Source organism: Osmerus eperlanus, chromosome 11 (genome assembly GCF_963692335.1).
Source record: "Osmerus eperlanus chromosome 11, fOsmEpe2.1, whole genome shotgun sequence".
In the NCBI taxonomy this organism is placed as follows: domain Eukaryota; kingdom Metazoa; phylum Chordata; class Actinopteri; order Osmeriformes; family Osmeridae; genus Osmerus; species Osmerus eperlanus.
The window spans coordinates 15,644,023-15,666,782 of NC_085028.1; the positions used below are offsets into that span (position 1 = coordinate 15,644,023).

The 22,760-nt window shown below is 51.8% G+C and overlaps 1 protein-coding gene across 1 annotated transcript; it reads right to left on the reverse strand.

Moving 5' to 3' along the window:
- Positions 1 to 11,161: 11,161 nt before the first annotated feature.
- Positions 11,162 to 15,720, reverse strand: fzd4 (frizzled class receptor 4). Its single transcript, XM_062473570.1, has 4 exons — positions 15,039 to 15,720; positions 13,314 to 13,841; positions 13,009 to 13,154; positions 11,162 to 11,825 (listed from the first exon to the last, which is right to left on the reverse strand). Exons 1-4 carry the CDS (start codon positions 15,309 to 15,311, stop codon positions 11,162 to 11,164), a joined length of 1,611 nt encoding a protein of 536 aa, XP_062329554.1. The 5' UTR covers positions 15,312 to 15,720.
- Between the last annotated feature and the right edge of the window lie 7,040 nt (positions 15,721 to 22,760).

Genomic DNA, 22,760 nt, shown 5'->3' on the forward strand with positions numbered 1-22,760 from the left:
TCTCTTATTCTCTCTGTCTGTCTCTTTATCTACAGCCCCCCCCCCCCCCCCCCGAATCCCATCAACCCCCCAACTTCAGAACTCCATGACCACGCATTCTAGGTCACGCATGGTGTAAATATAGACTTTGGAACGGCTCCGGGGCCAGCCGCCAGCATCTTGTTTTGGCTGGGTTACTGTTGCTCCTGATCCCGTGACCAGCAGCCAGCCACCCTAAAGCACCGCTCCCTCGCCTGGCTCCAGGGCTCTCCCTGCTGCCTGCCTGCCCCAGCTGCCTGCCTGCCCCTGCTGCCTGCCTGCCCCTGCTGCCTGCCTGCCCCTGCTGCCTGCCTGCCCCTGCTGCCTGCCTGCCCCTGCTGCCTGCCTGCCCCTGCTGCCTGCCTGCCCCTGCTGCCTGCCTGCCCCTGCTGCCTGCCTGCCCCAGGGGGCAGAGACCACCCCTCACCTCGGCTCTCCAGAGGGACCGGGAGCGCATGACGCAAGATTACTGGAGACATCAGCGTCATGTGTTTGTGGTGGAATGTGTTCTGGCCTGCAGAGCTGGGCCACCTGGCTTCAGTATAGCTGATCAGCATGTTCTGTTCTGTGAATGAGCCTAATATCAGTCACCCTGACAGCCATTCAAACTGCTGCCCCGGCCGCCTGCCTGCCTGCCTGTCCTTCCATCCATCTCTCCATCTGTCTGTCCACGTTCCTGCCCCCCTCCTCTGCCACAGGTGGACAGAGGAACGGGTCGTGGCCGTGATGAAGGGTGTCATTGTCTGCCCAATCAGTGGTGTCCAAGAGGCCATGTCTGCTGGACGAGGGTCATCCATCACCTGATTAGAGGGAGGCGCTCTGTCAGAGAGGGAGCAGGGGCATGGAGGACAACAAACCTCCCCATCTGGACCCACACACACTCCACTCATCTGTCCAGGTTAGGGAGAGCCGGAGAGGGAGACAGGGGGATCGATGGAGGGGGGATAGATGGAAGGGAAGTAGAGGGGGATGGATGGGGAGATGACGAGGGTGGGGGGTGAGGCAACAAACAACTCTCATCTGTTCAAGTTAGGGAGAAACGGACGGAGGGAGAGGGGGAGAGACTGGGTGAGGGAGAAGAGGAGAGAGGGGGAGAGATGGGGGGGGGGGGCGGGAGACAGACCAAGAAGGAATGAGACTGACAAGACACAAAGAACAGTATCATTGGCACACAGACAGTGTGAGGTTTCTCCACACGCACAGTGTCTGTCAGACGGTCGCTGTTGGGGACCTTGTTCATCAGGTCACGTTATAGATTTCCTCTTTGGCGAGAGAGCTTTCTCCCACACGCTCTCTTTCTGAGAAGGAGAACTCACCCATCATTGAACACGTCTCTGTCTAGCTTGGCTCGATACAACCCACAGATATACTATCAGACACACACACACACACACACACACACAGGAACTGGATATGAAGGAGAGCAGAGCAAAGAAAAGGAGGGGAGGGGAGGAGGAGGGAGGGGAGGAGAAGAGAGGAAGGGAGGGGAGGAGAAGAGAGGAAGGGAGGGGAGGAGAAGGGAGGAAGGGAGGGGAGGAGAAGGGAGGGGGGGAGAAGAGAGGAAGGGAGGGGAGGAGAAGGGAGGGGGGAGAAGAGAGGAAGGGAGGGGAGGAGAAGGGAGGGGGAGAAGAGAGGAAGGGAGGGGAGGAGAAGGGAGGGGGGAGAAGAGAGGAAAAGAGAGAAGGGGAGGGGAGGAGAAGAGAGGAAGGGCAGGGGGGGAGAAGGGAGGGGAGGAGAAGGGAGGGGAGGAGAAGAGAGGGGGGAGAAGAGAGGAAGGGAGGGGAGGAGAAGGGAGGAGGGGAGGAGAAGGGCAGGGGGGAGAAGGGAGGTGAGGAGAAGAGAGGATGGGAGGGGGGAGAAGGGAGGGGAGGAGAAGGGAGGGGAGGAGAAGAGAGGAAGGGAGGGGGGAGAAGGGAGGGGAGGAGAAGAGAGGAGGGGTGGGGAGTATTGACCTCCTGAGTCTCAGCTGTGCCATCAGCAGGGTATTGACACCCGGCACAGTTCCTCGCCTCACTGAGGGCATGCTGTGTAAATAAGTTCCTATAGGTTGATTGGTTATCGCCACTCAGGCGCTCCCCTCACACTCTCCCTCATCCACGCTCTGTTAGGTCTCACCGCCGCTGGTCGCTCCTGGCAACACCGGAGGCAGACAGAGAGAGCAGCCAGAAAATGGATGTTCCCGTGTCTAAACACCGCCTGTGATGATGTTATGAGTCATGTGTGTGTGTGGGTGTATGTGTGTGTGTGTTTGTTCGTTCACCAGGTCATGTTTAGAAAGCTACCTTCAACAACTAGAAAGAAACTCTTGATTGACAAATTGATTGTTGTGTGTGTGTGTGGGGAGGGGCTGATATTTGGGAGTCTAAACTAGGTCATGAGAGAGAGCACAAGCTGACCCCCCCCCCCCCCCCCTCCCTCCACTCCCAGGAGCCACAAGACAGGGCGCAGCAGGAAGTTGGCACCCCCTCCCCAATTAACATCTGTCTCTTGGTGCGTGCCATATGGCTCTGAACACGACCCCTCTCTCCTCTCCATCTATTCATCTCTCTTTCATCTCCTGCTCCGGCTTTTTGATTGGGAGCCATCTCCACCTCAGCACCTGGGAGCATGTGGGCCAAGGTTGAAAGCTCCTTCAGGACAAGTTCAACTGCTCACCTGGGTTTGACCAGACTGAAATACCGGGCTGTTAGGATTCTGAAAGGGACAGGAGACTGGGCCAGTCTGGACAGAACTGTGAGAATCACATTCATGCTTGTGTTGATACACACACACACACACACATACACGCTCAGACTAATCCAGTCATGTAGCACAGGTCATTAAGTCTCTTCACTTCTCCTTACGCCGCGATGCACTGTAATAACAGCCATCAACGTGGGCAGCCTGGGCGAGACACAGCACTGCTGAGCTGAGCTGGCCAGGTGCCCGAGCCCTCTGTGAGACCCTCTCAGGAGATCCTCTCTGATAAGGCTGCACACAATGAGGAGAGCATTAAACAGGCCATCATTACGAGGGGAGCGAGGGGAGCGGGTGAGCGACACTAAACACGGGGGAGCCGGTGTGTCTAGCCTGATTACGGTGGGCGAGCGAGCGGCGCGGGGGCGAGACCCGCCGGACAGGCTCCCGGTAAATCCCGGTTGGCAGCCCGTTAAATGAGCGCTGAGCAGAGTCCACCAGCAAGGTAATAATGAGAGACTTAACACTTCAGGAAACAAGGGAGGAGGAGGGGAGGGAGGAGAGGAGGGAATGAAGAAAGTTGGGAGGGAGGAGAGGAGGGTAGAGGGGTATGATAGGTTGCACACACAAACACACACACATTGTTGGGGGTGTCTAGAAGCCCAGTACTTGTGTGATGAGGATTAAGGCTGGGACTCAACTGCAAGGCCAATCAGTCACACTACTCTGCCCTGCTAACCGGTCCACTCTGGCCTCATACATTACACAACAAACTGTGTGTGTGTGTGTGTGTGTGTCGGAGGCTGCGACAGACAGGCTGAAAGGCTGGGCGAGATGCTCTGGTCATTGAAGAACCTGAAATGTGTCTTTTTTACTTACCGTTACCTGACACTTCATTTCTCCATTCCTCACACCTTCTCTCTGTCTCGCACGCACGCACATGCCCAAACACACAGAGACTAACAGACACACATGAACACACACACACACCTCTCCTCTTTGCCCTGTCCGTCTCCTGCAGTAGGATCCCAGTGGATCCAATCATGTTTGAAGGACCCGAGCAGAGCAAGACAGATGGTCGCCTTAACGACCACTTCCCCTGCACACGGAAAGGGGGATAAGAGGAGGAGGAGAGGAAGAGAGGGGAGGAGAGGGGGAGGAGAGGAGGAGGAGAGGAAGAAAGGGGGAGGAGAGGAGGAGGAGAGGGGAGGAGAGGGGGAGGAGAAGAGGAGGAGAGGAGGGGAGGGGGAGGAGAGGAGGAAGAGAGGGGAGGAGAGGGGAGGAGAGGGGGAGGAGAGGAGGGGAGGGCAGGAGAGGGGAGGAGAGGAGGAGACAGGAGGAGAGGAGGGAAAGAGAAGAGCAGGAGGAGATTACAAATGTGAGAGAGATGGGGATGAGGAAGAAAGGGGGAGGAGAGGAGGAGGAGAGGGGAGGAGAGGGGGAGGAGAAGAGGGGAGGGGGAGGAGAGGAGGAAGAGAGGGGAGGAGAGGGGAGGAGAGGAGAGGAGGGGAGGGCAGGAGAGGGGAGGAGAGGAGGAGACAGGAGGAGAGGAGGGAAAGAGAAGAACAGGAGGAGATTACAAATGTGAGAGAGATGGGGATGTGGGAGAGGAGAGGATGGACGGAGAGGGAGAAGAGGAGGAGAGCATGTGTGTGTCTGTGAGAGCATGTGTGTGCCTATGTTCTCTCTGGGTCTGTGTGTGGTAGAGATTGAGAGATGCAGAGATGTGGTGAATAGTTGTCCAGGAAAGCCATCTTTGCTTCGCACTAATGCTTAGACAGGTATTCTGCTCTACAGTTAAGAACACATGGAACATATTTGGAACTGCATGTACACATACACACACACACACAAACACACACAAACACACACAGACAAACACACAGACGCTCTGCACAGACTTGATTCCGAAATAAAAAGGAGTAGTGTGACACTGTGTGTCACACTACAGCACTTCCCCAGTGTGACACACAGTGTCACACTGGGGAAGGGTTGTGTGCTTGGAGTGTTCTGAAATGGTCACAGAGTTTCCACTTCAGATAACACACACATGCATACACATATACACACACAACACATTCAAACACACGCACACACACACAAAGAGTTCGAGTTGGTTGATCTCATCTCAGAGCCGTTGTAATTACAAATGAGTCACCACTCAGCCAGCTGGCCCTCTGACGCCGTCTTTAAAAAGCGCACACACACACCCCCACACACATACACACAATCGTATACACACATATACATTCAAAGAATGTCCCCTCATTCACACAAGTCTATGTGCACATGCCTAAACACCCTAAAGCAAACACAGACACACAGACACAGAAACACAGACACACAAACACACAGACACAGACACACAGACACACAAACACTAACACACAGACACAGAAACACAGACACACACAGACACACAAACACTAACACACAAACACAGACACAGAAACACAGACACACAGACACACAGACACACAGACACACAAACACACACCACTGACAGCCTCCACGGTGGGTGTGATCTGGTCACAGTGTCATAGAGGGAGAAGGCTGGAAGGGTAGGGCATATTTATAAAATGAACAACGTCACACTCACATGCCCACACATGCAAAACACAAACACGCACAGACACACACGCGCACACACACATATAGACACGAACACACCCGTGATGGTCTATGAGTGAGTGTGTGTGCAAGGTAGGAATAGTATATGATGCGTCTCATTAAAATGACATATAATGTGCAGATCAGTTAGGGACTCTGATAGGCATCATCAATCTAACTTTGTTCTATCATACTCTCTCTCTCACCCCCCTCTCTCTGTCTGCCTCTCTCACCCCCCTCTCTCTGTCTGCCTCTCTCACTCTCCCCTCACCCACTCTCTCTCTTTCTGCCTCTCTCTCTCACCCCCCCTCTCTCTTTCTGCCACTCTCAATCTTCCTCTCTCACCCCTTCTCTCTCTTTCTGCCTCTCAATCTTTCTCTCTCACCCCCTCTCTCTGTCTGCCTCTCTCTTTCTGCCTCTCTCTTTCTGCCTCTCTCACCCCCTCTCTCTCTTTCTGCCTCTCTCACCCCCTCTCTATCTTTCTTCCTTTCTATATCTGCCTCTCTCACCCAATTTGATCTTTTTCTGCCTCTCTATCTGCCTCTTGGATTGTGCGCACCTTCGCCGAATTTCCTCAGGCACAAATGTTATGACACACTTATCTGAAACAAATCTCAATTAACAGCAGATATGTGCCAGTGGATAAAAATAAGAGTCTATATAATGTCCTCGATTAGAAACCTATATTACAGCACCAATGATAGATATAGATTTGGCTGGTACGACAGCAACCCAGCTGTTTACCACAGATGTGAGGCTTGCTCTCACATTCACCAATGAAGGGTACTGTTTGTGTGTGTGTGTGTATTTTTCCGTATTTACATGGCAACACCTGTGTAAAACACCCCAGGTAGCGTTAACAAGCAGGAAACATCCAGGCCCAGATCACAGAACTGGATGGTAATTGTCTCATTGTTATTCAGTCCTGCAATTGGACCAATCATCACCTCCCATGGCTTCTCCTACCACTGCTACGCTGACGACACGCAGCTGTACCTGTCGTTCCCCCCGACAGATCCGGGGATCTCAGCTAGGATTGAGGCCTGCCTCACAGACATCTCCACCTGGATGACCGAGCACCACCTCCAGCTGAACCTCGCCAAAACAGAACTTCTCATCATCCCGGCTAAACCCTCCATCTCCCACGATCTCTCAATCACCCTGGGATCTGCGACGGTGACCCCTTCATCCTCTGCCAGGAACCTTGGGGTTACCATGGACGACGAGCTCTCCCTCACGGCCCACATTGCTGCGGTCTCCCGGTCGTGTAGATTCACCCTCTACAACATCCGGAAGATCAGGAGATACCTGTCTGAGCACTCCACCCAGCTGCTAGTCCAAGCACTTGTCCTCTCCAAGTTGGACTATTGCAACTCGCTGCTCGCTGGTCTCCCAGCATGCGCAACCCGCCCTCTTCAGAGGATTCAGAACGCAGCGGCCCGCCTGGTCTACAATCTACCCAGACGCTCCCATGTTACCCCGCTCCTCATCTCTCTCCACTGGCTACCTATCATGGCCCGTATCAGATTCAAGACCCTGGTATTGACCTTCCGAGCAGTGAACGGGACTGCACCCGTCTACATCAAGTCTCTCCTGCAGCCCTACACCCCCACCCGTCACCTACGGTCTTCTTCAGACAACCGCCTGGTGGTCCCACCGCTCAAGACCGCCCGGTCCCAACACAAGCTCTTCTCCTGTCTGGCCCCCCAGTGGTGGAATCAACTCCCCACTTCCATCAGAGACACTGACTGTCTCTCCACCTTCAAGAAAAGGCTCAAGACGCACTTGTTCCGGGAGTACAACGGTACTTAGGAATGGTTTGCTTGACCCGATGTTAGTTTCCTCAAGGATCACAATGACTCTTGCTTAGAGACTTGTTGCTCTTGTGGTTAGTGGTAACTGACTTAAATTTTTGTACTCGCTGTGATATATTGTTTTATTATTGTTGCTTGCTTTTTTTCCACAGGTACACTTGCACTTATAGCAGTTCATGTTGTTTAATTGTAACTTGTTTAACTACATGCTCTTATGGTTCTTCCCTTTGGCACTTATTTTGGTTGTTCACAATGTGTGCTTCATGTTTTGGCTACTCGCAATGTTTTGTGGCTATCTCGTTGTTATGATCAGTGACCTATGCACTTTGTAAAGCTCTCTCTTGGAAGTCGCTTTGGATAAAAGCGTCTGCTAAATGAATAAATGTAAATGTAAATGCAATATAAACAGTTTGTAAAGCCATTGGTCCATAAAGACACACACATATACCTCTCCTGCGGAGTGCACGTACAAATCATCACTATCTTTCTTTCACACACTTGCACAGAAACACACACATACACAGATATCTAGGGAGCGTTAACTGTCCAGGTGGCTATTACAGAGCAGCTGTTTCCAGAACTAGATGTGTGACATTTAGGTACCGGCAGGGCTTAAAGGTTTATAGCAACACCATTAAAAAGAGAGGGAGAGAAAGAGGGATAAGAGACTGAGAGACAGAGAGACAGCATGAGAAGGAGGGATAAGGGAAAGGAAGAGAGAGAGGGGGAGAAAGAAAGGAAGAGAGGGGTGGAGAGAACGGAAGGAAGAGAGAGGGGGGGAGAGAAAAGAAGAGGTAGGTTTTACTGTAAAGCAGTGAAATCTGTGATTTTTTCCCTCTGTGCTCTTACTGACACCTACTGGTGGAAAAGTAGTATTACTTCTTGCGTGCACTCACACAATGCCACTCAGAGGTAATCATGACTTTCTTTGTTACAAGACAGTGTGTATGTTCTCAACATTCCTCTGTAAACAGTTCTTTTGGCAGGTTTTTGGCAGTTCCCAGTCACTGACCTGACAGTCCAGTCGTTGGAAAATATTAGGTGTAGCGCCATCTGTTGGCACAGTGCTTTGTAACGTTGAATTAAATATTTAGGGACACTGAAAGACGTCCACTTTGTTAGGACTGGACTGTTAGGTCCGGTTGCAGTAAGGGTCAGATCTCTCTACCAGGCCAAGAGCGCTACTGAGGCCCCCTGGTGGACATACCCTCCTCTGTCAAAACAAAGTAGACAATCAGCATTGTGGGAAAATGATTTCAACATCATGAACTGAAAGGGAACAGCTGCAGAATCCTGGCATGACGGGGATCTCTCTCTCTGTCTCTCTCTCTCTCTCTCTCTCTCTCTCTCTCTCTCTCTGTCTTTGTCTCTCTCTCTGTCTCTCTCTCTCTCTGTCTCACTCATTCCTCTCTATCTCTGCCTCTATCTCTCTCACACACACAAACTCTCTCATTCCCCCCTCTCTTTCTCTCTCTCTCTCTCTGTCTCTCTCTCTCATTCCTCTCTATCTCTGCCTTTATCTTTCTCACACACACTAACTTTCTCATTCCCCCTTTCTCTCCGTCTCTCTGTCTGTCTCTCAGTCTCTCACACACACACATACACAGTTATGCTGCCCCCCCCCCCACACACACACACACGTACACACGCACACACACACACACGTACACACGGGAGCACTGTTTCCACAATGCTTTCCCAGGAACATCAGGCAAGGAATTTTAATGGCAGTGAAAAAATGCCCGTAGTGCAACAGCAGAAAATGCATACTTATGTATGACAGGGAAGAGAGGGAGATGTGTGTGTGTGTAAGTGTGTAAGTGTGTGCGTGTGTGTGCACATCTGGAAACAATCGAGCTGGATGCTGTCACTTTCTCTCTCTCTCTCTCTCTTTCTCTCTCTCTCTCTCTCTCTCTCTCTCTCTCTCTCTCTCTCTCTCTCTCTCTCTGGCTCTCTCTCCCCCAGACCCATAAGCTCTTAAACAAACACTCAGTCCAGCATATGCTACATTACAGGAAGGGAATCTGACCTACAGACTTACATCCTGCTCACACACACACTCACACACTCACACACACACAGCAGATTAATCAGGGATCCTTACCTGTAAATTACAATTTATAGTGTAATTTGACACTGAATTACTAGTAAGTGAACAAGGGGAAACAGACTGTGGCAGAGCTGGATAGGAGTCAGGCTTTGCTGAAAGTCTGTTGGATTGAAAATCATATGTTTCATGTTGAGTTTCCACTTAAAGTGCAGCAGCAAAAAATGGATGATAAAATCCTCTCATATTTCTTTTTTAAATGTAGTGGTGAAACAAATAAGCAAGAAACGAGTTTGCCTATTCAAGACAAGACCTCAATGGTGTAGTATACTGCACGCACACTAGAGGGCAGTATTGACCAAGCAGACCATTTACAGAGGCAGCAACCATGAAAAACTGTTTTTATTTCTCATCGACTGGTACAAAAGTGACTTTTAAATAACAAACAATATTTTTTATTTTTTAACGTCTCATTTTTACAAAGATAAATTAGCATTTCTTACAATACATTAATGACATAAAACACATCGTATTTCCTTAACAAAATAATTAATTTTCTTTCAAAAGTACTTCACGGAGCTGTGTGTGTTCTGATCAAGAGGAAGCTGAATACATACATACATTTACATATATACATATATTTACATATATATATATATATATGTAAATAAACATACTGTATATATTTATTTCCTTGTTGACTGTGCCTGCAGTCTGAGGCACTTACAGGTTAAAATATCGCTTTATTGAGCAAAACATCTCCTGTTAGAGGCCAGTGGGCCCTCAGTACAGCTCCACCCGGGGTGGGGACATTCCTCTGGGAAGAGGATGACACCCAGCACACAGCTGGAGCCTCCTACATTCACTTAAGACACTCAAGACATAACTCATCAAAACAAAAAGATTGTCTGGCTAAAATAAAATATACTCTGTCTGTTTGTCTGTCTCTCTGTTTGCCTCTCTTTCTAGCTGTCTGTCTGTCGTAGTGTCTGCCTGCCTGCCTGCCTGCCTGCCTGTCTGCCTGTCTGTCTGTCTGTCTGCCTGACTGTCTGCGTGCCTGTCTGCCTGCCTGCCTGCCTGCCTGCCTGACTGTCTGCGTGCCTGTCGGTTCTGTGTTTATTCCTCTGATGGCAGCAACCTAATGTCATAATAACCTAGCTGATGCAGCAGATTTGATGGCTGTGGATCGCATAAGACTAAACTGTGTGTGTGTGTGTGTGTGCGTGCGTGCATGTGTGTGTGTGTGATTCTCTCCTATTTGCATAATGTGAGTTGATTGTCACATACCCTTCATGCCCATTTATAAGGAGGATTGACCTCATACATAAAACTGCCTCAAATTCCATATTAGGGAAAAAATAGGAAGTCAACTCCAGGGCATTCCATGGTTCCCATGGTAAATGAAGATAGCTGGGTGAGAGGGAGGTTCAGAGAATGTCCGTCTAGTCTGTAAGACTGCACACATCAGCCAGACTGCTTGAAGAGTACTGAGGTAAAATACACAGTCCTACATTTCCCAGGTGACTTAACTGCTTCAACATAGACTCAAGCCATGTCATCTAGTCCAGTACTAGCACAGTCAGTCCTAGTCCAGTATTAGCGCAACCAGACATAGTCCAGAACTAGAACAGCCAGACCTAGTCCAGTACTAGCACACCCAGATCTAGTCTTAGTACACTAGAGGGCTTGTGGGGTCTAGATCCTCTATGTCACCTGCACCAGGATGTTCCAGTGTATATTCCACCGTTTAACGGCAACTCTCTAGAGACACGATGGCGAACGGTTTGGCAGAACTGGGTCAGCCCATTCCTGGACGCTGGGTCAGCCCGTTCCTGGACGCTGGGTCAGGGGCCGGGATGACGAGGATCTCCGAAAGGAGGAGACAGTTCCGCGGTGCCGCTTGTCTTACCCCTCCCTCATCCTCCCAGTCCTTTCATCTCTCCACCTGCCTCTGTCTCTGTCTCCCTCCCTCCTCCCCCAACGCCCCTCCACTCCCTCACACCACAGTCTCGTTGCCCTTGCCCGCTTTCACCCAGCTGTCCCCCGGCGCCCTCTTGCCCCGCCCCCCCCGCCCCTCCCTCAGCAGACGTCCCCAGCAGCGCCTCCAGGTGTGCAGGGTCTTGGCTGACCAGATCCACATGCCCGAGGTGATGCCCACCAGCAGCGACATGAAGATCCTCAGCATCTCCGACGCCACGTACGAGTCCCTGGACGACGCCCTGAAGTCCCCCCAGTTGGTCAGCTGGTACAGGTAGCAGCCAATCACGGTGGACGCCGGCACCGTGTACAGGACGGAGAACACGCCGATCTTCACCATGAGGCGCTCCAGCTTGTCCGTCTTGGCGCCGTCCTTCTGGAGGTTGGAGCGGATCTTGAAGAGCGCCACCAGGCCGCCGCAGATGAACAGCGTGCCCACGAGGAGGTAAGTGGCGAGGGGAGCCACCACGAAGCCCGTGAGCGCCTCCTGCTGCTGGTTGCCCACGTAGCACAGGCCCGTGAGGTCATCGGCGTCCACCAGCCGCATAATGAGGATGACGATGGTTTTGACGGCCGGGATGGCCCACGCCGCGATGTGGAAGTAGGAGCTGTGCATCTCGATGGCCTCGTGGCCCCACTTTAACCCCGCCGCCAGGAACCAGGTGAGGGTCAGGATCACCCACCTGGAGAGGAAGGGGGGAGGAACAGGGGGCATGGAGGGGGGAGGAACAGGGGGCATGGAGGGGGGAGGAACAGGGGGCATGGAGGGGGGAGGAACAGGGGGCATGGAGGGGGGAGGAACAGGGGGCATGGAGGGGGGAGGAACAGGGGGCAGACAGGAAGAAAGGGTTAGAAAAGAATACCAAATGTGAGATCGGTGTTTTGGAGTGCAGGGTGTGTGTGTGTCTGCAGTGTGTGTGTGTGTCTGCAGTGTGTGTGTGTGTCTGCAGGGTGTGTGTGTGTCTGCAGTGTGTGTGTGTGTCTGCAGGGTGTGTGTGTGTCTGCAGGGTGTGTGTGTGTCTGCAGGGTGTGTGTGTGTGTCTGCAGGGTGTGTGTGTGTCTGCAGGGTGTGTGTGTGTCTGCAGGGTGTGTGTGTGTCTGCAGGGTGTGTGTGTGTCTGCAGGGTGTGTGTGTGTGTCTGCAGGGTGTGTGTGTGTCTGCAGGGTGTGTGTGTGTCTGCAGGGTGTGTGTGTGTGTGCAGGGTGTGTGTGTGTCTGCAGGGTGTGTGTGTGTCTGCAGGGTGTGTGTGTGTCTGCAGGGTGTGTGTGTGTGTGCAGGGTGTGTGTGTGTCTGCAGGGTGTGTGTGTGTCTGCAGGGTGTGTGTGTGTCTGCAGGGTGTGTGTGTGTCTGCAGGGTGTGTGTCTGCAGGGTGTGTGTGTGTCTGCAGGGTGTGTGTGTGTCTGCAGGGTGTGTGTCTGCAGGGTGTGTGTGTGTCTGCAGGGTGTGTGTCTGCAGGGTGTGTGTGTGTGTGTCTGCAGGGTGTGTGTGTGTGTGCAGGGTGTGTGTGTGTCTGCAGGGTGTGTGTGTGTCTGCAGGGTGTGTGTGTGTCTGCAGGGTGTGTGTCTGCAGGGTGTGTATGTGTGTGTGTCTGCAGGGTGTGTGTGTGTGTGCAGGGTGTGTGTGTGTCTGCAGGGTGTGTGTGTGTCTGCAGGGTGTGTGTGTGTCTGCAGGGTGTGTGTGTGTGTCTGCAGGGTGTGTGTGTGTCTGCAGGGTGTGTGTGTGTCTGCAGGGTGTGTGTGTGTGTCTGCAGGGTGTGTGTGTGTCTGCAGGGTGTGTGTGTGTCTGCAGGGTGTGTGTGTGTCTGCAGGGTGTGTGTGTGTCTGCAGGGTGTGTGTGTGTCTGCAGGGTGTGTGTGTGTGTGCCCACCAGAGGGAGGAGGCCATGCCAAAGAAGTAGAGCAGCAGGAAGACGATGGCACAGCCGGTGCTCTTCAGCCCTTCCTGCACCAAGACGGGCACTGCTGCCTCCTCCAGGTCACATGACACACGCTCGCGACCCAGAGTCAGGCGAACCTGAGAGGAGGACGGATGGATGGAGGGAATAGGGAGTCACATCGTTAAACGTTTTGGTCCTGTGTTGGGTTGTAAGGTTGTTTTTGTCAGTAAGTCAGTAAAGATGAACATCAGTAATATTCAACAGTGGTGGCGAGCGATCTGACCGCGCCTCCTCACCAGATAGGCCACGCTGTAGAGGTTGCAGCACATGGACAGGAAGATGATCGGCCGCTCGGGGTAGGAGAAGCGGGCGGAGTCCAGGAGGAAGGTGAGCACGGTGAGGGTGGTGCAGAGGAAGCAGAGCACCGCCCACACCGCCATCCAGGCGTCCGTGAACACCTTGGCGCCGCGGCGATACAGCCCGCTGTCGTATCCGCACTGCAGCGCGCAGCTGTGGCTCCGCCTCACCCAGGCGTACTGGTCCGGCCCCGCCCCCAGCGCCTGGCACTCCTCCTCCTGGGGGGGCAGGGGCCGGGGAGGGTGGTAGGGGGTCTCCTCGTCCCCCGGGCCCTCCATGCACATGTGGTTGTGGTCGTTCTGGGGGGGGAACAGGCTGCAGTTCAGCAGCTCCGGCCACACGAAGCCGAACTCCGTCAGGACCGGGAGGCACTTCCTCTTGACAGACAGGCACATGCTGCCGCACGGGCCAATAGGGATGGGCACCTTGTCTGTGCACATGGGCACATAGACGGAACACAGGAAGAACTGAGAGAGAGAGGGAGGGAGGGATTGGATTTTAGTTTTATTATTATTGTTGGAATAAAAGGGTTTGGAAAGAGAACTGATTCTTTTGAAGGGAGTTTGTGTCCATAGCCGTGTGTGTGCCTGTGTGTGTGTGCCTGTGTGTGTGTGTGTGTGTGTGTGTGTGTGTGTGTGTCTGAGTAAGAGGTGAACTAATCTGAGGGATGTTTTGGAGTTGGAGCCGGAAATATCAGCTTTACTCTGTGGTCGTTCACTGGCACACACACACGCTCACACACACACTCACTCCCCCCTCTCTCTTCCTTTTTCTTTTTTTGCTCTTCCTCTTTCTACAACTTTCTCTCTCCCTCTCTCTCTCTTTCCGACACACAACACACTCTACCAGGGGAGGAGATTAGACGTTAACCTACCCTAATGACCTCAATAAGGCACGCCACAAGGACCACAACAATATCCCCACTGAAAACAAATAGACACCAGATTGAATTAGTAGCTGTGTTCACAATACTGTAATATTTCCCCCTTGAAACCAAATTGACTCTGGCTCGCTGTTCAACATCACATCCATGTTATACGATAGCAAATTCCACAGCGCATACCGGACAGAAATACACAGGGCATCTCGATAGCAAATAGGAGGCCTTCAAACTGATATTTTGGACTAATTGCCCACAAACACATGTCACTCATCATTACATCCAGCGGCCTCTAATAAAACCATTTAGAGCAACAGAAAGAATGAGAGCAATTGAATTTCCATTCCCCGTTAGAGGATCAGCTGAACAGAGGGACGGGCAGACAGACCAGTGTTGATACTGAGCACTTTTGTTGCCTAGCGTTGTGACCGAGGACGGCATGGTTGTCATGGGGAGATGCCTGACTTCCCAGCATGCCCTGCTCTGCTCTACCCTGCCCTAAACAAGGGCAGGGTAGAGCTGTCATGTGCTCTCTCACCATGCTGCACACACACACACGCACACACACACTGAATATGAGGCTTAAAACTTATACCGAAAACAAACCAAGAAAAAACGATCTGCCTGTGTCCGTATGCATGTATGTATGATTGTGCATGCGTGTGTGTGTGTGTGCATGTGTGTGTGATTGTGCGTGTGTGTGATTGTGTGTGTGTGTGTGCATGTGTGTGTGATTGTGCGTGCGTGTGTGTGGGGGGGGGGGGCATGGGTGTGTGTACACTACCTTCAGCTGGCTGGAACAGCCGTACTGTATGAGTGGTGTGAAAGTTGTCAGTTGTAACTCCGCGTCAGACTGGAGCACGTTGCCGACCAGGTTGGGCATTTTAGTGACATTATAGCCCAGATCTTGACACATCGCGATGCGGATCGGATCACAGGTCATCTCCTCCGTCTCCTCGCCGAAGCCGTGCGCCAGCCCCATCGGTCCGGCACCGGACAGTAGAGCGAGGGCCAACACCACTGAGGAGAGAGCATCCATAGTCCAGGGCTGATGCATTTTGTCTTTCCAAAGGAATAGTTATTCTAAAGAGATCAGATGAACAGCTCTGCGCGGCTGTTTATAGTACACTGGGATCTGGAGAAGTTGGTCCGCTTCAGAGTGTGCGGTCAGCGGCTCCACCGCAAATAAAAACAAACCGCTTTGCTTGAATTAGAGCTGGTATCCAAGTCCACCGATTAAAGTTCGTAAAAAGTATCCAAAAGAAATGTTATCTAAGATTTCCAGATTTCTCCCTGCCGTTAAAGAACATTTTCATCACAACAAACGTGCATATCCGTGGTTCTCACTCAAACAGTAGAAACGTCCCGAAGCCCACGTTATGTTTCCTTTCCCTTGTATCTCCGTTATTGGACGTTTAGTGGCAGGAGTACGGGGCTCGGTTTCTGCGGCTTCTGCCCGCGCGCAGCTGCCCAGCTTGGTAAAGAGCGAGCTTTTCGTCTCTGCTCTGAAAGACCGACCTATCAGCTACCAGGAGACCTCTCTGAAGCCAATGGGTGACCAGGAGTAGGCTAGTCTAGGCGGGGTCTGGGATGAAAAGAGTCCGCTGCTTCGTCCAGAACCCGTGAACGGACTCTCTCTCTGCTACTGAGACGACAAACTCCAGAACCACTATTTATTCCGGCTGCGGTTTGTTTTTATTGGCCTTATATTTAGAAATAAAAAGCCACCTCGCTCCTGAAACAGGCGAGTTCTGTATTTATTTTAAGTCGCTAATGGTCTTAAAAGTGGGCTCACCACAAGTTCCACTCCTGCTAAAGGTCTTTCAAGAAAAGAGTCCCGGACACTGATTGAATGGAGGAACTAGGACATAGCAGAGGAACCTGAAATCTGTGTGACATTTTCTCCATGTACGGGCGGCTTCCTACAAACATCCAAGCCAGCTGGAGGCCCTTCTAACGTGGTTGTTGTGTCTGGTTATGGTGCCTTGAATCTCTGGCAGTCTTTAGTCCGTTTTTTACTTGAGTGTGTTGACCTTTGCTGATAACTCTAGATGCTGGCATAGATACAGGTTAGGTATTGGCATTCCATGCATGACCTCACCAAAACGCACACACTTATACACACATGGAGGGGGGAGGGGGGTCAAGAATCAGACTGTGCCACACTCCTGGTCCTGCAATCCAACAGAGCGAAGACAGGACTGTAACATGGACAGGATACCAGTTTTCTCCAGACTAGACCCCAGCTACAGTCTCCAGTCTGGAGAACACTGTAGCTGGGGTCAGTGTTCTCCAGACTAGACCCCAGCTACAGTGTTCTCCAGACTAGAGCCCAGCTACAGTATTCTCCAGACTAGACCCCAGCTACAGTGTTCTCCAGACTAGACCCCAGCTACAGTGTTCTCCAGACTAGACCCCAGCTACAGTGTTCTCCAGACTAGACCCCAGCTACAGTGTTCTCCAGACTAGAGTCCAGCTCAACTCCCAGCTCTGCTAGTCCTCAGAGATGTTCTGGGGGATTTTACGTGACAATTGATTGGCAGCAGTAACAACCCCCTCACTCCCCCCCTCTCCCCTCCCAACCCCCCTCCCCTTTGTCATGCATCAGGAAAGCCCCCTGCCCTGCCCTGCTGTGACCCCTAGGTCAACTCCTTAGTAATTAGCACTCGGCTGAAACAATGGCGTGTGGCTTAGAGCTGATGACTATCAGGGGGTGCAGCGGGCTGAGTGTGTGTGTGTGAGAGAGAGTGTGTGTGTGTGAGAAAGGTGTGTCAGAGAGTATTTGTGTGTTTGGAGTGTGTGTGTGTGTTGGTGATGGTGTGATGAGGGCAGGCGAGTTTGAAACAAGGTGATAGAACTTAGAAAGCTAAGAAAAACATTGGGATGTACGTAGGCCAAGTTAACTAGAGGGCAGTCTGTATAAACGACCAGGAGGAGGAGAGGAGGAGAGGGGGAAATGAAGAGAGGGAGAGAGGGGGAAAGGAGGAGAGAGAGGAGGAGAGGTGTTGGAAGTGACAAGCTAATGATTATACCACCACAAAGTTAATGACCTATTAGTGTTAGAAGCCATAAACCACTGGGTGACAAAACCAACACTCACTGCTCACAAGCAGCCAGACACAGCACACACTGTATCTGATTGTCACACAAACAGGACAACGTGGTACTTGTAAACTCATGGTTTCAATGAAACATACTGTGCAGTTGTTACCCACAGTCTAGTCTGTGCAGTAGGAGAGTGGTGTGTGTGTATGGTGTGTGTGTGTGTGTATGGTGTGTGTGTGTGTGTATGGTGTTTGTGTGTGTGTGCTGGTGTAAAAGGCAGAGCCTGGAGACAGAAGGAGACCCACAAGTTTGTCTCAGTCACCAGATCCTGTGGCTTCCAGCCCAATCCCCTCAGCCCTTGAAGTGGAGTATTAATAGGGCTGCGAACTCCTTGGAATGGTGTGTGTGGGTGAGTGTGTGTGTGTGTTCGAGAGACCTGTGTGGGTCTGCAGGTGATACCCCCCCTCTTTAAAGCTCACGTTACGTTCCAGAGCAAGAGAAGGATCAGTGGACTGTCACCGAGTTCTTCTCTCTCACTGTTTTCCTCTCCCCCTTCCCCCTCCCCCCCCTCCACCCACATTGCCTCTCTCACCCCCCTTTCTGTCCCCCTCTTCCTCCCCTCACCCTCTCACTTATTCCCTCCTCTCTCCACCACTCTCTCCCCTCCCACTGTCTTTCTCTCCCCTCACCTTTTCACTCACCCTCTTTTCCCCATCCTCCTTGTTTACTCTCAATGTCCATCCACATCTACAGGATATTGTATGTAGAGTATTTCACTCAGTTTCCAGAAAGCAGGTGAAGGGCTGATCATGAGATCATCATTTCAATGTCAGAAGTATTCTGGCATTTTTCTAAACAGGGTACGATAGCCACACCATTCTATGAATCATTCCCCAGAAATATTAAAGTAGGAAAACAACAAACTTCAGAATTGGTCATTTAATGGGGAGTGGAAATGTGTAGGTCTCTTGTACAGGTTCTCTTGTGTGTTCAGTATGGCATGAAACAGCATTTGATCTTTGATTTTCCTGTCTTGTTTTGTTTCTCTCTCATTCTCTCTCTCTCTCTCTCTCTCTCTCTCTCTCTCTCTCTCTCTCTCTCTCTCTCTCTCTCTCTCTCTCTCTCTCTCTCTCTCTCTCTCTCTCTCTCTCTCTCTCTCTCTCTCTCTCTCTCTCTCTCTCTCTCTCTCTCTCTCTCTCTCTCACTCACACACACACACACACACACACACAACTCTCTCTATTTCACCCCTCTTTCTCTCTCTCTATCACAAATACACACAGCAGCTCCTGACCTTCGTAGGGGACAGCTGGCTCTCCTCCTCCAAATGTGGAGCATTTAATGCTCTGTAACTAAGTAACCCCATAATATGTATCTATGCAGGCCTGCTCACACAGTGATTTATCCTCCTTGTGTGGGCGTGTGTGTGTGTGGGTGCATGCATGTATGTTGTGTGTTTTTGTATGTGTGTGTATGTTTGTCTGAGCTTACAGTAATGTATGTGTGTAAATGACTGTATTTGTGTGGGGTTTTCTGCCTGTAATATCCCACTGTTTGTTTAAGTCTGATTGAATCAGTTGGGTGTATTATTGTCCTGGAGCAATGTGATGGATGGAATATAGGTTTTTCTGTGCCTGCGTATTGAGTGCCGTGTGTGTATGAAAAGAGTTTCAATTACAAGTTCTTAAGGCATGCCTGTTGAATGCTCGTGTATATGTATGTGTGCGTGTGTGTCGATGAAGCAGGTTGTGTTGTATGTTTGCAGTTGCGTTACTATGGTGTTTACATATCAAATAGGGGAGTCAGGTGGCTGAGCGGTGAGGGAATCGGGCTAGTAATCCGAAGGTTGCCAGTTCAATTCCCGGTCATGCCAACTGACGTTGTGTCCTTGGGCAAGGCACTTCACCCTACTTGCCTCGGGGGAATGTCCCTGTACTTACTGTAAGTCGCTCTGGATAAGAGCGTCTGCTAAATGACTAAATGTAAATGTAATTGTGCGTCCCAAACCCTGTGTAACTAGGCCTTTTATATTGAAGAACTCGCCTGCTGTCAGGAAAAGAGAACATGCAAAGTTTGGACAGGGAAGGAAATCTCCAGGAAAAAGCCTTAATTCAAAATCTTTGGTTTGATTTGTTTACGGTAAAGTCAACAAAGGCGTTTCATTGGTGTCACAGTGTGAGTGTGTGTGTGTGTGTGTGAGGGAGAGTGGACAGGGTGAGGGAGAGTGGACAGGGTGAGGGAGAGTGGACAGGGTGATGGAGAGTGGACAGGGTGAGGGAGAGTGGACAGGGTGAGGGAGAGTGGACAGGGTGAGGGAGAGTGGACAGGGTGATGGAGAGTGGACAGGGTGAGGGAGAGTGGACAGGGTGATGAACATTTCCACTTGAGTGCCCCTCAGCCCCTCAGCCCCCCGCCCCGCCCCGCCCCTCAACGCCCCGCCCCACCCCTCAGCCCCCCCCCCCTCAGCCCCCCACCCCGGGGCGGGGGGCTGAGGGGCTGAGGGGCACTCAAGTGGAAATGTTCTGTCAACTGCTATGTTGAAAAGGTGAAGGGCCGAGAGCCAAGCAACAGCTGTCGGGGGAAAAGAAGAGAGGGCCTGTGTGTGTCGGTGTGTCAGTGTGTGTCTAGAGAAAGGGGCGTGTGAAGGAAAACTGATTAGAAAAGGTAAGGAAAGAAAAAGTGATGGAGAGTGGACAGGGTGAGGGAGAGTGGACAGGGTGAGGGAGAGTGGACAGGGCGAGGAGAGTGGACAGGGTGAGGGAGAGTGGACAGGGTGAGGGAGAGTGGTTTTTCACCAGGGTCTGCTGAGCGTAGGGGAAGGTGGGTGTGGAGCTGGGAGGGGCTGAGGGGTGGGGCGGGGGGCTGAGGGGTGGGGGGCTGAGGGGTGGGGTGGGGGGCTGAGGGGGTGGGGCGGGGGGGTGGGGCGGGGGGCTGAGGGGTGGGGCGGGGGGGGGGGGCTGAGGGGTGGGGGGCTGAGGGGTGGGGTGGGGGGGCTGAGGGGTGGGGGCGGGGGGGTGGGGCGGGGGGCTGAGGGGTGGGGGGCTGAGGGGTGGGGGGCTGAGGGGGGGGGGGCTGAGGGGTGGGGGGCTGAGGGGCGGGGCGGGGGGCTGAGGGGTGGGGGGCTGAGGGGGGGGGGGCTGAGGGGTGGGGGGCTGAGGGGGGGGGGGCTGAGGGGTGGGGCGGGGCGTTGAGGGGCGGGGCGGGGCGGGGGGCTGAGGGGCTGAGGGGCACTCAAGTGGAAATGTTCTGTCAACTGCTATGTTGAAAAGGTGAAGGGCCGAGAGCCAAGCAACAGCTGTCGGGGGAAAAGAAGAGAGGGCCTGTGTGTGTCGGTGTGTCAGTGTGTGTCTAGAGAAAGGGGCGTGTGAAGGAAAACTGATTAGAAAAGGTAAGGAAAGAAAAAGTGAGTGTGGGGGTGGGGTGGGGGAGGGGGAGCGACTACAGTAGGAACACACAGGAGTCAGAGGTTATTTCATGTTACTGTTGCGCATGGATTTTACCTGCAGTATATCTCCCATGTGTCGCGTCGCTAACCACCTAGCTAACCTCAGCTTAGCCTGCTGTCAGTCGACTGTTATTCGCTTTCCTTGCTGGTTTCCTTGGCACCTGTCTTTTCCCCGTCTTGGCCCTCTGCTCCTGAAATAGCCCCTCGTCTCCAGAGGAAGAGTAAACACGGTCTCGGCCGTGGGAAAGTAGCACAGCCCTGCTAGCTTCCTTGCTAGCTTCCTTGCTACCTCCCTTGTTAGCTCCAGTAGGGTGACCAGATTTGAGTTTGTGAAAAAGAGGACACTTCGTTGCGGCAGCGGGGGGTGGGGGGTGGGGGGTGGTAGTGTATTGCCGCACCATGACCATGTGAATGCATACAAATGTCACAAATGAAATGACCAAAATGACACAAATGACATAGGTTATTTGATCTTTTATTTATTGAACCTTAACAAAATTGCAAAAGTGCAAATGTCAAACAAATCGTTTTTGTGGCATTTAGTCCAGTGCTTCTGTGGCTTTCAGTGGTTGTTTAATGTCTTTAATGTGTCTTGTCGATATATTAAAGCAATAATGATAACAAATAAAAAGTTCTAAATAATAAATTCTTTATATGGCCACATATTAAAATAAGAAAATTAAGACACTTTTCAGTCCTCATGTGGTTGGGCATATTTTCTGAAGGCTGAATCTTTCCCAACAGTTGACGATTATCTATCAAGTAGGCATGAAAGTCCTTGCAGGTCATGTGTTTGAAATTGTAGTGGGTGAATCACCTTCAGTGATTCAACAGATCTCTGTGACATTGCTTGTAAAAAGGTCCAAACCTACTGTATGGCCACAAGCCACCTCTCTCAAATTGACCTGTATAGTATCTTAGTCTATAAGATAGCAGTGCCTCATTCTAGTTAGAACACAACCCCCCCCTCTACTCCGGTGAACCCCCACCCCCGGGTCTTGTGCCAACTCCACTGAGTGGTGCTGTAAGCCGTGTTGGCAGCCTGGTCTGGTGTTCCATTCTCTTGCTGCTGATAGAGAGAGAGAGAGAGAGAGAGAGAGAGGGAGAGGGAGAGGGAGAGGGAGAGGGAGAGGGAGAGGGAGAGGGAGAGGGAGAGGGAGAGGGAGAGGGAGAGGGAGAGGGAGAGGGAGAGGGAGAGGGAGAGGGAGACGGGAGACACAGGGTTCGAGGAAGGTAGGGTCAGGTTTGAGGGATATTGTCCAGAGACCTCCACAAGGGTTCTCCTTACTCACTTTTTTAATAGAGGTCTCTCTCCTCTATTCTTTTCTTTCCTCTCTCCTCTCCTCCTCTTCTCCTCTCATCCTTTCCTCCCATACCCTCTCCTCTCTCAGCACAGTAGAGCAGTAAAGGTGTGTTTAATGTCACAATGTTGGTGTGTGTGTCTTAGAGGGAGAGGCCGTGTGCCCCCCCTATCTCTCTCTCTCTCTCTCTCTCTCTCTCTCTCTCTCTCTCTCTCTCTCTCTCTCCCACTGCCGGTGTGTCTGGTAAACTGAAGCATGATGGGACACTGGAGACTGGGGGAATTCTGGGAAAGTCACAAAGAGAAGATTTACTTGCTTTACTTTACTGTATATAGCCTTCGAATTTATAGCATGATGAGCTAACTGTGTATGGAATAGCAGATGCACATGCATGCGCACACACACACACATACATACATACACACACACACACACACACACACACACACACACACACACACACACACACCACACACACCACACCTCATCCAATTGTCGGATTTCTGCTTTCCTGTTTTCTTGCCGTTTATTCAAACTGCATTGACCACTGGGATGACCCCACCCCAACCCTTCCCCCACACACACACACACACACACATACGCCTCAAACACACTGAGGTGTGTGTGTGTGTGTCCACATTGTGTTCAAACCATAGCACATGTTGTGTATATGTTCACATCACGTGTGTGTGTGTGTCACACGGCTGGGTGTTAA

Bases quoted from the DNA above. Each gene is read 5' to 3' on its own strand.
- fzd4 (XM_062473570.1), bottom strand. From the start codon at position 15,311: ATGCATCAGCCCTGGACTATGGATGCTCTCTCCTCAGTGGTGTTGGCC. The intron at 13,155-13,313 runs GTGAGGAGGCGC...TCCTCCTCTCAG, and splicing joins TCTACAGCGTGGCCTATCTG to GTTCGCCTGACTCTGGGTCG. The intron at 11,826-13,008 runs GTGGGCACACAC...CTTCCTCTCCAG, and splicing joins GGCATGGCCTCCTCCCTCTG to GTGGGTGATCCTGACCCTCA.